Consider the following 15,779-nt stretch of genomic DNA (forward strand, 5'->3'; position numbering starts at 1 on the left):
ACCCCGAGCCACCCCCCTTTCTCACCTGCACCCCGGCTCCATAGGAGCTCTTCACTCCCTTATTCTGTATGCAGTCGGTAGGTATCTTGAAACACATACACTCACCTTACACTCCTGCTCAGAACCCTTCTGTGGCTCCCCATTGCTCTTAGACCCAGACCAGAATCCTTGCCGCAGCTCTCAGGGCTGGCCTGCCTCTGCTCCTGGCTGAGCTCCTTGGTTTCCCAGCCACACTGGGCTTTACTCATACTGGCCTTGCTGCTGGAAGCATAGCACCCTGGGAACACCTCACTCATTCATGCCACAGTTGTCCCGGGCCTCCACCACGTAAGACACAGCTCTAGAACTGAGAACCTGACAGGGAGTAAGGTAGATGGGTCATTACCATCCTAGAGCCTATAATATGCCTAGGACTTAGTTCAGGTGTCATCTCCTTCAGGAAGCCCCCAGTGATGGGCAGGTATGTGAATTCAGTCAGGGATGAGGTGTCTGGTGGGGGGATTCTTCCTTACACTGTCAGATCTTTCTATAAGCAGCTGCCCCCACTGCTTCAGAGCCCCTGCCTGTGCTGGCTGCTGTACTCCCCTGACCCAAGCCTGGGTCGAGGCCACTCCCCTGGGCTCCCTCAACACAGCCAATTCCACCAGCTGTCATTGTCAGATTCTGCGTGCATCTCCTCCGCCACCCTGACCTCCAGTGCCAGAGGCAGCTTCTAGTGGATTCCATTTCCCCAGCACCTGCGGGCATGAGGATGTTCGGAATGAATGAGGAAGTGCCAGAGCTGTGTGGAGGGGACACAGTGGGGAGCAGGGAGCCCTGCTGGGTAGAGGAGGTGACCGGGAGGCTCCCTAAGGTGTGAAGCTGGTTTTTCCCCTTGAATCTTGAATCTAGATTCATGGCCCCCAGTTCCTGACCCTGAGCCCCCTCCTGTCAGGGTGAGGAAGGGAGATTAGAGATGATGGAATCCCACCTGTGCCTACACAGGTGTGTGTCAGAGCGAGTATGTGCAGACAGCCTGAGGGGCAGGCAGTGAGCCGGGCCCATGCACGTCCAGGTCTCCTGCCTGCTGCATGTTTGCTCTGCTTCCTGGGAAAAACACCCCATTTCCCTGCCCACCTGCTTCCTGGACTCCAGGCATGTGGTGAACCCAGGACTGACCAGCCTAGGTCAGTGGGCCTTGAACCCTTGCTCTTGGCCCCTGCCCACATGGCCTCTGAAGGCCACAAATGAGCAACCCCACCTGTATGGACCCCACCCTCACCCTCATCTGGGACCAGTGTGGGAATATGCAACCACTGGAGGACCCCGGGCCTCTGCCCTTCTGGGATCTTCAGTCTGATGGGGTGACAGGTGTACTAAGGAGGAAGGACTGTGACACTCAGATATCTTGGCTGTGAATTCATGTGGGAAGACAGAAGGAGCTGCGTAGGACATATAACAGTTAGAACAAGGGTTTGGAGTCAGGTGCTTTGGGTTCCAGCTTCATACAGGCTGTGTGGCCTTGGACAGATCTCTTAATCCATGTGAACCTCTGTTTCCCCTCCTGGAAAATGGGGACAGTTAAAGGCCCCACCTCACAGGGTTATCATAAGATTTAGATAGGCCAGGTGGTTGGTGGGATCTTTGCAAGATGTTAAGTGTTTTGACTCCCCTGGTCATCTATATAGCTGCTGGACATCGCTGGGAATCAGCTCACAGAGATCCCTGAGGGGCTCCCTGAGTCACTCGAGTACCTGTACCTGCAGAACAACAAGATTAGCACTGTGCCTGCCAATGCCTTCGACTCCACGCCCAACCTCAAAGGCATCTTTCTCAGGTAGGAGGTCCCCTGGGGCAGTGCACATGCCCCTCTGGGTTCAACCCTGGCTCTAGTGGGATAGTTGAGGCATGTGGGAACAGCTCCCAGGTAGAGGTCAGTGTTTGAAGCCTGGCTTCACTGCTGACTGGCTCTGTGACCCTGGGTACATCACAGAACCCCCCCCCCCCCGAGACTCTGTGTCCTCAGCTCTCAAGGGAGGGGACAGTCCTGGCCAAGCCTGATAAGGTTTATAAGTTTGTAAAAGGGCTTCAGGAACTTTAAAAGCAGTGCATGTGGGCATTATTGATGTTACCGTGGCAGGAAGGGAACCAGGGAGCACGGATGATGGCTGTGCCCATAGCTGGCCAGGCTGTTCCCTGGGCCTCAGACCCAGCAGAGCAGGTGCTCAGGCCCTTGCTGAGCTCTGGGGGTTTAGAATGATTCTAATGGGGGAGCCAACTGCCCCAGGAAATGAGCTTTGGTACAGTAGAGTCAGGGTGGTTCTTCCCAACACCCTACCTAACCATCCCTTCAACTCAGGGAGAAGGGACAGATCTGAGGAGGCAGAATGTGCCCTCCCAGGGGAGTTGTGGCCCAGAAGGCCCCAGGCTGGGTTGGGGTGGAGTGTGACCTATGCCTGGGCTCGTGTGGGGGGATGGGGACCAAGGCACAAAGAATCGAGGGGGCCTGGTATCAGAGCCCAGCCTCTGCCTCCCTTCAACCCAGGTGTGTCCCTGGCCCAGCTTAACCCTGGCCTTGCCTGTGTGCCACTCCACACCAGGCTTCAAAGTAACCCCAGGCTGGCAGCACCAGAGCCTCAGGCCTTGGGGTTGATCCCAGAGGGAGGTAATCCCAGGCTGAGAGGAGGCACCCGTTTCCGCCACTCCTAAATTTTAGAGCATTTGCAGACAGGGACCTTCCCCTTTTGGATGAGTGGCCCAGCGTCCACTCCTACCCGCCAAGCTGTGGCCACACTGAATAGCTGGGACTTTTTATGACACACCATGCTTCTTAGCAGCCCCCGCACATCTTTTATGCTTCCTGTGCCATCTTCCTGGAGAGCTCGTTCCCTCCCCTTTACCGTCTAGGCTAGGTAAGTGTGGGGACTCTGAGGGTTAGGCCTCTGACACTGACCCCAAATGGGTGGCCTGCACAGGTTTAACAAGCTGGCCGTGGGCTCCGTGGTGGAAAGTGCCTTCCGGAGGCTGAAGCACCTGCAGGTCTTGGACATAGAAGGCAACTTTGAGTTTGGTGACGTTTCCAAGGACCGGGGCCAGTTGGAGGAAGAGGATGAGGAAGACGAGGAGGATGAGGATGAGGAGGATGAGGAAAGGCGATAGTGACGGGGTGAACCGGATTTGACATAGGTAGGTGGTCTGGGGGGGGGGTACACTGACCTCTCCCCACCAGCTTCCTGTCCCTGACCCCGGTATAGGCCCTGGGTGAGAGGCTGGCAAAGCTGTGGGAGGCCAGCACAGGCTGGGGAGCTCTCCAGGGCGATGAGCGCCCTGATGGGACTGGCACAGGCACTGGGATGGTGGAAGCAGGGCATGGATGTGGGGGCCTGGAGGAGGCTACTGTGGCGATCCGGGCCAGAGGCGATGGGGGTGGGCAGTGAGGTTGCAGACAAGCAGAAGGCCTGAAGGGATTTGGGGGAGCGACAGGCAGACTCCAGAGGCCAGAGTAGTCCTGCTGGGCCAGGGTGAGGGAGAGGACAGGCCCCCAGGTCTAACTTGAATTCCAGATGGACGATAGTACTAGGGGAGCAGATTTGTTGTGGTGGGAGTGGCGAGTTAGACGGGCCTGGAGTGTGCTCGGGAGCTGCCCAGAGGTGGGCCAGGTATGTGGGTCTGGGGCTGGAGGTTGAGGTCTGGGCTGGAGATGGGGGTCCAGACATTATCAGCCTGGAAATAGTCATGAGGCCACAGGAAGCTCGGGGAGCTCGCTTGGGGAGAGTGACAGGCCGTGGCCAGCTGCAAGGGAGCCTGCAGAAGGGGCTGACACAGAGCGGCTATGGAAGGAAGTGGGACAGAGGCAGATTATGTGCATATGCAACACAAGCACCCTACATGTGCACACAGTGCACCAACCGACATGTACCCGTGCTCACACATGTCCAAACATGCATACGTGTGCATGGATAACACACACTCAGGACACAGAGCGCACACAGACATACATGTACTCCACGACACATTCACAGGTGCAGGATGTGTGCATGCTTGCATGCACTCGCGCATGCATGTGTCTACACCCGTGCATCCCCACGGCTCTGGTGGAGAGAGTAGCTGTGTCAGTGCTGCTGAGAGGCAGGTGGAGGTGAGCACTATCAAAGGCCTGTCAGATTTATCCACAAGAAGGTTACCCGTGACCTTGTGGGGGAGCAGCCTCAAGGGCAGTGAAGGTGGAGAAAGTAGCTGGCAAGGAGTGGATCCAGGGAGCATAGACAACTCTGTCAAGAAGTTTGGCCGTAAAGGGATGAGATGAGAGGGTGGCACGGGGAAGAGGTGTGAAGTTCAGGAGGGACTCTGTTTACTTTGCACCCTTTTCAGAAACAGAGTTGACGGGAGGGGCTGGCCCGGAGGGGGAGTTAAAGATGTAAGAGAGGAGAGCAGGGAGAAGCTAGCCCTGTGGACACAGTAGGAGGGTCTGGCTTTGGCAGGAGGCTCAGTCCTTCCACTGTGTCAGGAGGGATGAAGGCTGCAGTCACACGCAGGACAGTGGCTTGGTGGCTGAACATGAAGTCACATCAGCCCGATGCCTTCAGCCTTCTGTTTTCTCTGTGCAACAGGAGGTGCTCAGCAGACCGGGGTGGGTGTGGAGAAGATGGACCATTGGATCCATCCATGGCTGGGGTTTTGGCCAGGTGTGTGGGACAGAAGGGTAAGGAACAAGGACGTTGAGGGTGTTGACGAGAGAATGGCTGCAGTTGTGGACCCCGGGGGTCAGGCTGGGAAGGAAGGAGGTGCAGACAGGAGGAGTGTGGGTGGGCAGGGTCTCTGGAGAGGGACGTTGGAGAGTGGGCACAGTGTGGTGAGTAGCCAGGAGGAGAGATGTGGTCAGAAGGGAATATCAGAATGAGCTGAGCTAGGGGTCACAGGGTCAGGCTGTGGCCATGTGAAGGGGCCCTTGGGCCACTGTTAGGACACTGAAAGCAGGGGCTTGGGTCAGAGTGGAGACTTGAAGGTGGTGGTGAGGATCCCATGGGTGGATGACAGAGGGAGGTGTGGCTGACAGAAGAGTGTGCGTGGGGCGGTTATCCCACCATGGAGAAGAGGCTCTTGGGAATCCCCTTCCTCTGTTCTCGGAGCCCAGGAGTATGAATTGGAGATCCTTCTCTCTAGGCATTGTCCTCAGGCAGAGCCAGGGGTCAACGATGGGGGTGAACAGCTGTCCAGTGAGGATGCTATATCCCTCATTGAGGGGGATGGGGAGTCCTGGGATGGGAGAGAATCTGTCCTCTCTGGAGGACATTGGCCTCGGTCGGGTCTGTTGAGTGGGGCCTTGGGAGAGGCCCTGGGGAGTGGCCAGAGGGACCTAAAAGCCCTCTAGTCAATACCAGGCCTGGTCACATCAGCAAGAACACCTCTCAGTGGGTGGCCGGCTGGTTCTGGGCTCCCAGGGGCAACTCTGCCTCCTGCCTGCAGTCGCCTGGCCCTCCCAGAGTCCCCTGGGGGGCCCCCAGCTCTAATCCACCTTCCCAAAGCTGGCACTTCTGCCCTGGCCTCCCTGACTCTCCCACGTGTTCTACAGGACACCGGACCGCCAGACCCCTTTCTGCAGCACGTACCTGTGCCCTGTGAGCCCCACTCTGCCATGCTCACAGACACACCCAGTGCCACCCTCACCAGCCACCCTGCACCCCACTGCCACAACACAGGCTGGACACACAGTCTCCCATTCCCCCTTGTTCCTGTAGTACCCCACGGCCAGACACGTGCAGGCAACATGACACAGTCACACACTGCTGGCTGCACGGAGCAAGCCCACCATACAGTTCCCCTCTCCATCCCACGCCCTCCATTGCCATCATGCCCTTGGACTCCTGCAGACTCAGGGAAGGGTCTGACCCTGCCCTGGCACTCACGGGCGCCTGCTCCCTTCACCTTGGACCCGCATGTGCACGCGTGCGCGCGCGCGCACACACACACACACACACACACACACACGAATCCCATGAAAACAGCCCTCTATGGCCTATGCCACCGACATATCTTGCCCCAGCCAGAACTGGCCAGAACGGCTTGCCACCTGCTCATCCGTCTGTTCGTCCGTCCACTGGAGAAGACAGAGTTATCTTGGTGCTCTCTGTGGCCAGGTGCCTGCCACCCTCTGGAACTCACAGAAGCTGACTTTTGTTCCTTTTCTTCCCTTTGGGGACAGGAACCTTTGGGACTGCTGCCCTGGCCTGCCTGCCCTGACTCCCAGCTGCCCAGGCAGCCACTCCCTGCCAGGCCCTGGCCGGCCACAGGCATGTCTGTGATGGGGAACCCCACTGAGGCCAGAGGGAAAATCTCCTGGGGTTGCTGGGGCCTTGGGCAGAAGTCAGGCGGAAGGGCAGTGCCAGGCAAGGAGGAAGGGCCCAGCTGCCCTGATGACATACCTTTTTTATTCTTTGGGCCTGTGGGATGTTCTGGGTGCCTTGGGTTTTTAAATTCTTTTTTAAGAAAAAAAAAATGATAAAAAACAAAACTGATTTTTCTTGTTATAGAAAAACTAATATAAAAGCATTACCCCTTTCTGGCAGCCTATGGCCGTGTCCGTGTGTGCTTCCTGCCAGGTGCCAGGCCAGTGCCTGGCTGGGGTGGGCAGGATACAAGCACCTGAGAGCCTTTCCAGACCAGCAGGAGTCGGCACGAAGTTCAGTTCTTGGGCCCACAAAGTAATCACACAGGCAGAGGTCCAGAGACGCAGGGTTTAGTCACAGGTGAGGAGGCCTGGAGGCACGTGTGACCGTCAGCTTGGTGGGGGTCAGCAGGTCCGGCCAGCACCACCACACTGGGCTTGTGAGCTCACTCCGCGCTTCCAGAGGCTGAGCATCTGAGCTCACCCAGAGGACCGCCTGTGCACTGAGTGGGCACTACTGATGGGGTTTGTCCCCAGGATGGCTGGGGTGGGAAGGGGACTAGAGGCAGGCCTGAGACCTAGAGCAGGGTCTACTTGGGGGCCCAGGTCTTTGCAGGCCTGCCCGGGGAAGAAGTGACGGACACGCCTAGTGCTCCCACCGCCCCCAACAGTGCCAGAGTTGGAACTGGAAGGCAGCCCCCGGCTCAGAGCACAGGTGGTGAGATGCCCAGGAAGCATGACCTCCCACTACTGGAGGTGTGTAAGCGTGCTCCTGTCAAAGACCAGATTCCTGCCTTGTGGTGGGCCAGGCTTCGTTGCTAAAAGGGCCTTAGAGATGTGACACAGGGAAGGGACGTTTAAGCCGGTCCACACCACTGTGGGAATGACTGATAGCTTGACCTCTGACCTCTCTTAGGTGATTAGGCCTGAGTGAAGGAAGGATGCTCCCATGGTGGACCCCACAGCCCCCAGCCCTGCAGCGAGACGGGGATCCTAGGATCGGGGCCCTTCTTGGACTCCTCAGATCATGGCCATGCGAGGAGGATAGGAAGGAGTTCAGGAGCGGGGGCTGGGAGGCAAGTGCCCTCCTGGTTCTCTGAGTGACTTTGGGAAGCCCATCCCCTCCCCCAGCTTCAGTGTCTTCATGGGCTCCTCTGTGCAAGACTCTGGAGCTAGATGTTCTCCCCAAAGCACATTCAGAACAGGCAGTGTGGCCGGCTCTTCTGTGTCCCCTGGAGCCTCCTGGAGGCACCCTGGGGCCAAGGACAATGAGGGAGAGAGTCTGGAAATGTCCTTGGGCACATCCCCTCCTTAAACAAAGCAAAGGCCCCCGATTTACACTCTGCCTCCTGCATATGACAGGTCAGACAGGCCTGTCCTCATTCCAACCTCCAGGGACAGGCTCATTTGCACTCTGGTTGCCCAGGCAGGTCTGTCCATACACTGACAGGCCAGCTAGACCTGTCTACACTCCAGCTACATGGACAAGCCTGTACATTCTGGCCACCTGGGCAGGTCTGTTCATACGCTGGCTGCCCTGTCAGGCCAGTCTGACAGCCTGTATGAGCCCAATAAAGAAATGCTGGCTGGGGGGCCTGGGTGGCTCAATCAGTTGAGCATCATCAGACTCTTGATTTCAGCTCAGGTTATGATCTCACGGTTTGTGAGTTCGAGCCCTGTGTTGGGCTGATGGCATAGAGCCTGCCTGGGATTTTCTCTCTCTCTCTCTCTCTCTCTCTCTTTCTGCCCCTCCCCTGCTCGCATTTCTTCCCTCCCCCCAACCTCAAAAATAAGTCAACATTAAAAAAAATGCTGGCCAGGGTATGGTCACCAAGCCCACAAAATTGAAAAACAAAACACCTTTATTTAGTTATCACTGAATTTGCGAACACAGAAAGGAGTAGAAAATCTAACACCACTTCATCACACAGGCTCATGGAGAGTGCTGACCCCAAGGCTCCATGGGCAGCTTGACTAAAGCATCCCAGGCAAGCCTGCCTCCCCAGTCCTGGCTGGCCCACCTGTCCTGTGGGAGACTGGCCCAGATGTGTCCAAGGGCCCCTGCAGCTCTTCTGAGGCCATGCTGTCTCCACACGGGCTGAGCTTTGTGAGACACGACTGGTGAGACTGATGGGAGACGGGACAGGCTGTGGCACGTGGCAGGCAGCGGGCCTTGGCCTAGGGCTGGGCCGTCCTCAGGGAGAGCTGTTTATCTGAGGCCACGTGTTATGGGGCAGGGAGGATAACCGGCCTGGGCAGGGACTCAGCTGGGGCAGAACCAGAACATCGCTCTATCTTCATAAACTGAAGGCAGTGGTGGCTGCTGAGCTCCTGCAGAGGGGCAGAGACCCTTGGCATCTGGCCCTGCAGGCCCCTGTCCTCCAGGAGAGAGTGGCCAGGGCCTGGAAGACTTGAGTTAGAGTCCTGGCCCTGACGTTACCTGCCCTGAGACCTGGGGCAAGTGTTTTCAGCTCATGGGGTCTCAACTCTGTAATCCAGAAAGTGGGACCATATAGCCCCTGCTGCCACCCTCATAGATTAACACAGTGGAAATGTCATAGCTGGGGCCTTGGCTGTGCCAGGTCATAATTGTCCAGCTGGGGCTCCCACATGCAGTCTTTCCCTTTCTGAGACTCTATTGTCTGGCCTGTGGGGCGAATCCTGGCCTCTCAAGGGTGGGAGGAGTGTGTGAGCCTGGCTCCTGCCGAGTGCTCGGAAAAGTAGTGAGTTGAGATCCTGCCCTTGGCCCCTAGACCTGGAGGCCTCCCCTGGCCCCTGCAGCTCTGCAGGCTACACATTGGTCTCAAGCTCACTGATCTCAATGGTGCAGTGGTCCAGAGAGGTGGCAGCTGGTTCCTCGTCCTGCTCCACCTGGACAGGGATGTGGTGGGGACAGGCAGGGCCCAGGGTCAGCTCTGAGGCCTCCGCCACGCTCTTCACACAGCCATTCTGCTGGGTTGCCACGATCTCCTGGAGGCTCACTGGCTTGGTCTCACGGGGCGGCAGTTTCTGGGGAGGGGAAACAGGCCTTGGTAGCAGCAGGAGGGAGTGAGGTTAGACACCAGGGAAGACTGAAAGAGCAAACCACGTGATTGGTTTTCCTACAGATGTGCTGTGGGACCTTGATATGTCACACACGGCCTCTCTGGGCTCCAGTTCCAATCTGTCCTGCTTCCTTTTGAGGTTGTCTTAGTGGAGAAGTCCAGTGAGGGAACTGGTGGGTCCCCTGCCTATCCACCCCAATGGGAGTGGGACAGCCTGTTACACATAGTTATTGCCACGAAGCCCTGTGCAGACGTACAAATGTTTGCATTGTTGTCGGCAGGATAGAGCGCACCCCCACACTAAGGTACAGGCTCCCTGAGGACAGGGTTTATCTTTCTTTGTTTGCCACTGCTTCTCCCACGATGACGAGTGCTCAACAGCTAGCTGCGAGAGGAATCGGTCACCCTGTGTCCAGATGAGGAGGCAGGGAGGGATTGGCAGAAAGTTGCCCAGCTGGTGAGAAGACCTGCACCCCCATCCCAGCTCCACCCTCCCAACGGCCAGGCTGGGAGGGAGGCACTGCTCTCACCTCCACGCCTGTGTCCTGAGCAAAGTCCTTCCGGCAGATGTGGGCCATGATCCCTGCCGCCAGCGCGTCACCCAGCACGTTAATCATGGTGCGAAAACGGTCCCTGGTGAGCCAAGGTGGGCAGTGAGTGGTGGGCACTATTTTTGGTAAGAGGAGCTGGCAGCAGGCAGGGCCCAGCCCAGCAGCACCTGCAGCCGGCAGCCAGGTTGGAGCCTGTGGCAAAGTGCCTTTTCGGTCCTCTCAAGCCTACTGCCCCTGCTCGGGCAAGGCCAAAGCAAGTTGATGCACGGCTGGATTCAGGAACATGTGGACTGTGCCCATGCTCAAAAGGGCCTGGGCTTGGTCTGATGCTCTGCTCTCACCCCCTTGAAATTCTTTATATTTTTGAACAAGGGTAGGCACATTTTCATTTTTAAAAACTGGCCCCCGCAAAGGCTGGTGTCAGTGTGCCAAACCATGGCAGTTCTCCCGGCCCACCCTCAATGCCTGCTGCCTGGGGGATGAGGCAGGTAGGGGGCAAACCCACTCACAGAGCCCAGTCGACAGCGATGATGAGGGTGATGTCGTCAGTGGGAAGTCCCACGGAGGTGAGTACGATGACCATGGTGACGAGCCCAGCCTGGGGGATGCCAGCTGCCCCGATGCTGGCCGCTGTGGCCGTGATGCTGCAGGAGGGGCAGGGAGAGGAAGAGGAGGAGCAGGAGGGGCAGGCCTCGCTGTTGGAGCCCTGGCTCCAAGAAGGAGTCCAGAATGCCAGGGCCTCTGGGGACAGCCATATGGGGCAGGGGTTGTTAGGAATGCCACATCAGGAAGTTCTCAGGGTGGGGGGCACGTCCCTGCTCAAGGTCCTGTGACTCCATGGGCCTCCATCTCTGGTCCCAGTGGAACCTCCTGAGGAGTTTGTAGAAGAGCATGTGCCTGGGGCCACTGCCTCTGTCAGGTTCCAAAAAGCTGACCAGAAATTCAGGTCGTCCACCTGCATGGCTCTGCCCAGCCTCCCTCTGGGCCTGGTTCCTGGGGCCAGACTTGTGCCCTCAGGCTGGCACACAAGGTCTTCCCCACGGCCTCTGACCCTCACCCCAGCACCCCAGCACCCTTCCCTCACCTCCAGCCACACTAGCAGTCACCCTCCCCCCGTCCCCTCATCCCACCCCTGGCCTCTGCTCACCCTCTGCCTGCCTTTAGCCCCCTCCCTGCCCTGCATGCCCAGACTGCAGGCCCTCCTCTGGACCTTAGTTCCCATCCTGCTCGGAGCTCCCCCTCTGCAGGGTGACACTGGGGAAGGAGCCCTGAGTCATAGAAGCCAGGCCACATCCCAGCACTAACTTGCCGTGTGGCTAGGAACAAAGCCCTTGCCTCCTCTGCACTTCAGAGACCCCATCAGATCTGAGAGCTCGAGAATCCTGAAGGTCCTTCGGTGCCCTCCTCTTCCCCGGCCAATCCACCCTGGGTATGGGGTGTCAGGTGTGTACCTGATGGTGATGATCTGGCCGAAGTCCAGCTCATAGTTGTTGACCTGGGCAATGAAGATGGCGGCCACAGCCTCGTAGAGCGCTGTCCCGTCCATGTTGATGGTGGCGCCCACGGGCAGCACAAAGCGGGCAATCCGCCGGTCAATGTGGTTGTTTTCCAGCAGGCACTTGAAGGTGATGGGCAGTGTGGCTGAGCTGTGGGCAGAGGGGCCAGCGCGTGCCTACCACTGTCTCCCAGGGTACTCCGGGGCTCTGGGCTGCCTGCGTGCCAGGGATGGGAAGCTCGTCCCCACCCCAGGCAGCCCACCCATCACGGGGGAGGACAGGCTGAAGGAGCTTTGAAAATGGTCTCAAATGGCATTCTTGGCAAGTGTGTGATCAGTGGCCCAGCCAGACCCGCCCAAGCCTAGGCCCCGGAGACCCCCCACCAGCCGCACAGGTCAGGAAAGGAGCCACCATCAGCAGAGCACCTACTATGCGCCAGGCATTGTGCTTTACACACACTCTTATCTGACCCTCACAGCTTCCTGTGAGGGAGGGGTTTTGAGTCCATTTTACAGATGAAGAAACTGAAGCCCGGAGGGGAGGAGGGGCTGACCCAAAGTCATACCGCTGTGCCAAGCATAAAGTGGCTAAGAGTAGGGCTCTGGGGCCGGCCTTGCTGGATTTAGATTCCAGCCTCCTACTAGCCAAGTGGCTCTGGCGGGTTCCTTAACCTGTGTGTGCCTTAGTTTCCTTATTCCAAACAATACCTAGATTACAGAGCTATTAGGGTGATGATTCAACAAGAAAGCGCTTAGAGCAGTATCTGGCACATTGCAGGCAGTCAGTGGTAGCCACTACTGTCCTTGTTACTGTCTCTGTTACTAGAGCTCCTGGTGGCCGTGCTGAGACTAAAACTCAGGTTGGTTTGGCCACAGTGCCCTTCCTTTCCCACAGGCCACTGCCTGGGGAGCCCACGTCCATTTTCCAGAGCCTGCGATGATCTCCCCAGATGTGCTGGGCCCGCGGCTGTGGTTTCTGCCAAGCAGGAGATGGCCAAGGGCTGCTGGCTCCAGCAGGGCTTGGCCTGTGGTATGGGAGCTGGCAGCCATTGGGACTTTGCCTTTCCTTTCCACCTCCTGGCTCTGCCCTGCGTGGAGGTTCCTGGACGAGGCTTCTGGGGGCTTTTCCTCACTGGGGCCCTGCTCCTCCTAAGTTTTGTGTGAGGTACTTCTGCTGCCAAGGGTGGGGGCCCTCACTCCCATTTGACAGATTGGGAAGCTGAGGCCCAGAGAAGAGAAAGCAGTAAGGGCTGGAAGGGAGAACGAGGCTCTGAAGAGACATGGGCCTGAGCTCAGGCGAGTCCTCCACGTGGAGCTTGGACATATGCTGTAGGGAGAACCACCCTTTCTTCACAGAGTATGTAGAGCACTTTCTCCTCCTTGGTAGACAGACGGGTGGGTTTGCATGCCTCCAACTCTGCTTCTGCACTCAACTGTGGGCCGGGATCCTTGAGAGCAGATGCCACCTCATAGGCTAGCCTTCGTGCCCCTAGTGAGTTATCTCCACTAATTCCCATGCAACCCTTAGAGGCAGAGACCACCCTGATCCCCAAACTGCATATGAGGAAATTGGTGCCCAGGGAGGTTAAGTGACTTGCCCACAGCCACACAGCCAATGGGCGGTGGAACCATGATTCAAATCCCCACTGGTGAGTTACACTGTCAAGGCTGGGACAGGGCATCCAGCCAGGATGTCCCCGCAGCCGTGGACAGGCCAAGACCCTAAACAACACAGGGCCTGACTCCAACGGGAGCACCGTATGGCAGCAAAAGGCAACAGCCATTGCAGATTCATCGCCCATCAGCTGTCCCGACCCCAAGATGTGTGGAAGCCACTGCCATGTGGACTGAGTGCACCTTAGGGATGCAGGCAGTTGGGGAGGGGAAGGCCTTAAGAAGCCATCAGGGCTTTCTGCCATTCAGGCCGGTGGGGCCTCAAGCAATGCATTTCAAAAATTGGTCTCATTTACCACTGTCCATAGCTACCCCCAAGTTTGTGAAGTGGGCCATACTGAACTTTCCATGGTTCTATGGCTATGGACAAGTGATGGCTGGACAGATGAACGGAGTTCAGCTGCCAGCATCACTCCACCCTGCCCGTCACCCAGGGCTACCTGGAGGAGGTGGCCAGCGCAATGAGCAGGGCCTGGAGGACGCCTCGGATAAAGACAATGGGGTTCTTTTTGGTGATGAAGAAGTAGAGCAGGGGCAGGATGAAGAGGCCATGGACCACCAGCCCACACACCACAGTGACCGCGTAGAAACCCAGCTTCTTTCTGACTGCTGTGGGGTCGTCCATCTCCAGGATCTTGCCGGCGATGAGGAACACAATGCCAAAGGGGAAGTACCTGGGGGCAGGCGGCCAGTTCAGTGCCGGGCAGGCGAGGGTCCCGGGCAGTCCTGGCACGGCATCACTGCCCCCTGGCCGCCCGGGGATCCTGTGAGGACTGAATGGGACTCTGTACCAAGGTGCCCAGTACATGTGGCCTCATTAATACCACGACGCTCAACCAGTCCAACCCGCACAACCTCTGGCCCCCCTCCTTGCCTTCCTGTCCAGGTCTCTGAGGAGGGCCCCTGCCCTCAGCAGGCCCTCATTTCAGCCCAGCGGTGCCACAGACTTCATGCGTGACCCGGGGCGGGCCTCTGCGTTTCCCCATCGAAACTGTACAAGTTCGGACTAGAAGATTCCTAAGGCCTGAGCTCTGAACCAAGGAGTGGCAGCTGGTTCTCACTTCCAGTGTTTCCCTTCTCCAAAAGCTAAGCTGATGAGACTCCATGGGATGGGGAAACTGGGCCAGGAGAGCAAGGCCACGCTTAGCTTGTAACTGTCCTCCAGTGGGCCTGATCAGGCCAGAAATGGCAGGCCCGGGGCTGGAACTAGACCTCGTCAGGGCTGGGCCGGGGGATGCAGGGCAGAATGTGGCCAGGGCTGAGCCTCCAGGGCAGGAAAGCAGTGGAAGGGGCCGTGGTATCCCTCCATCTTCCCAGGGCAGGGCTGAAAGGGGGTGGGGTGAAGGTGGAAGAGGACACTTCTGCCCCCAGTGAGGCTTACCACACAGCCACCGCCACAATCTTCATGACGGACTCATTGAGGCACTGGCAGAAGCTGACTAGAGGGGTCCCATTGTCCCCCATGCGGCCCAGCATGATGCCTGCAGGGGCAGAGACACACAAGCATGTCACAGAGGCCGCACACCGAGGCACAGGCACGCACCACAGTGGCATGTGCCAGCACACGCTGGTGGCCCAGCAGGGACAGACCTGCGCGCACGTGTGGGCCTCGGGCCTTGGCTGAATTCCCAGCAGCCTTGGATCAAGCACAGTGCTTCCCTGCACCCTCTCCTCTCCTTCTCCTGGGCCTCTACTGCTGGACCAGGGCTCTCATCTCATCCTCCTCTCTAATCCATAAAAATGTTCCCTGCCAACCCCCCACGCAATGACTTCCTGAACACTCCCACCATAACCAAGATCCCCCCTGCTTCAGGCCCCGATTGATCTGACCTCTGTCAACACCTCCCACCTCCATCTGGCCCTGCTTTTCACCTCCTCACTATGCTCTGGCATCACTGGCCTCCTTTACGTTTCTAGAATACGTCAAGCTTTTCACTGCCTCAGGGCCCTCGCCCATGTAGGTCCTGGTGCCTGAAACCCTGGCTGCCCAGCTCCCCACATGGCCTGGAGGCCTGTCCCCCTCTCCCCTTGGCAAACTCTCCATTTATTCTTCTCTGTATCATGTCTTTCTGATCCCTTTATATCACTTATTACAACTTATAAGTGTTATTTTCCGGTTGTCTGTTATTATTATTTTTTTTTCTGTCTCCTCCAATAGAAGGTTAGCTCCATGAGGGAAAGAACTGTATCTCCTTAGCTGGCACGTTGTAGGTGCTCAACAATAATCACTGAATGAATGAACGAACAAATGAATGAATAATAAAGGCTTTCCCGGAGCCCCTGTCATTCTCTTACTTGGGGAGTGTTTGTGTGTGTACTATTCCCCAGGTGAGCTCTGTGCAGTTGGGCGCCATCAGGCCATTCCTGAAACGGTGACAAGTGACAGCTGTCCCTTCTGGTGACACAAAAATGGAGAGCAAAACACACTCTGTGGCTGTCCTTAGAAAGCTTACCGGCAGTGTGCTTGGAGGGGCTCATCACCTGACTCAGCCAGGGAGAAGCAGGGAAGGGATTTGAACCCTGGCTCATGTGACTCCAGAGAGAGGCTCTTTCCTGCCCCAGGAAGCCCTGAACTCACACTATCCGCAGAACAGCTACCACATGGTGATGGGATGACATGGGGCCCCTGCTGGTATGGGCGGGAGAGGCCC

General features: G+C 57.5%; 2 protein-coding genes across 13 annotated transcripts in view; one reads left to right on the forward strand and one right to left on the reverse strand.

Moving 5' to 3' along the window:
• PODN (podocan) overlaps positions 1–15,404 on the forward strand; it is a 32,622-nt gene extending 17,218 nt beyond the window's left edge. For 3 of the 4 annotated variants that reach the window (XM_086717010.1, XM_086717012.1, XM_086717013.1), the window contains exons 9-11: positions 1,668–1,816; positions 2,955–3,165; positions 5,552–6,549. In XM_086717010.1, coding sequence (XP_086573136.1) covers positions 1,668–1,816; positions 2,955–3,138 — 333 coding nt within the window. In that variant the 3' untranslated portion in view covers positions 3,139–3,165; positions 5,552–6,549. Of the gene's footprint in view, positions 1–1,667; positions 1,817–2,954; positions 3,166–5,551; positions 6,550–7,280 lie in introns of those variants that run through there. The other variant, XM_086717011.1, reaches the window with a different exon arrangement.
• Positions 8,209–15,779, reverse strand: part of SLC1A7 (solute carrier family 1 member 7) — a 77,974-nt gene continuing 70,403 nt past the window's right edge. For 8 of the 9 annotated variants that reach the window (XM_086717019.1, XM_086717021.1, XM_086717020.1 and 5 more), the window contains 6 exons: positions 14,510–14,609; positions 13,569–13,802; positions 11,411–11,605; positions 10,469–10,603; positions 9,939–10,041; positions 8,209–9,373 (listed from right to left, as the gene is read on the reverse strand). In XM_086717019.1, the coding sequence (XP_086573145.1) occupies positions 9,155–9,373; positions 9,939–10,041; positions 10,469–10,603; positions 11,411–11,605; positions 13,569–13,802; positions 14,510–14,609 (986 nt within the window). In that variant the 3' untranslated portion in view covers positions 8,209–9,154. Of the gene's footprint in view, positions 9,393–9,938; positions 10,042–10,468; positions 10,604–11,410; positions 11,606–13,568; positions 13,803–14,509; positions 14,610–15,779 lie in introns of all 9 variants that reach the window. The other variant, XM_086717018.1, reaches the window with a different exon arrangement.

The sequence above is a fragment of the Puma concolor genome, chromosome C1 (genome assembly GCF_028749965.1).
Source record: "Puma concolor isolate L17-30 chromosome C1, mPumCon1.1.hap2, whole genome shotgun sequence".
NCBI classification, from domain to species: domain Eukaryota; kingdom Metazoa; phylum Chordata; class Mammalia; order Carnivora; family Felidae; genus Puma; species Puma concolor.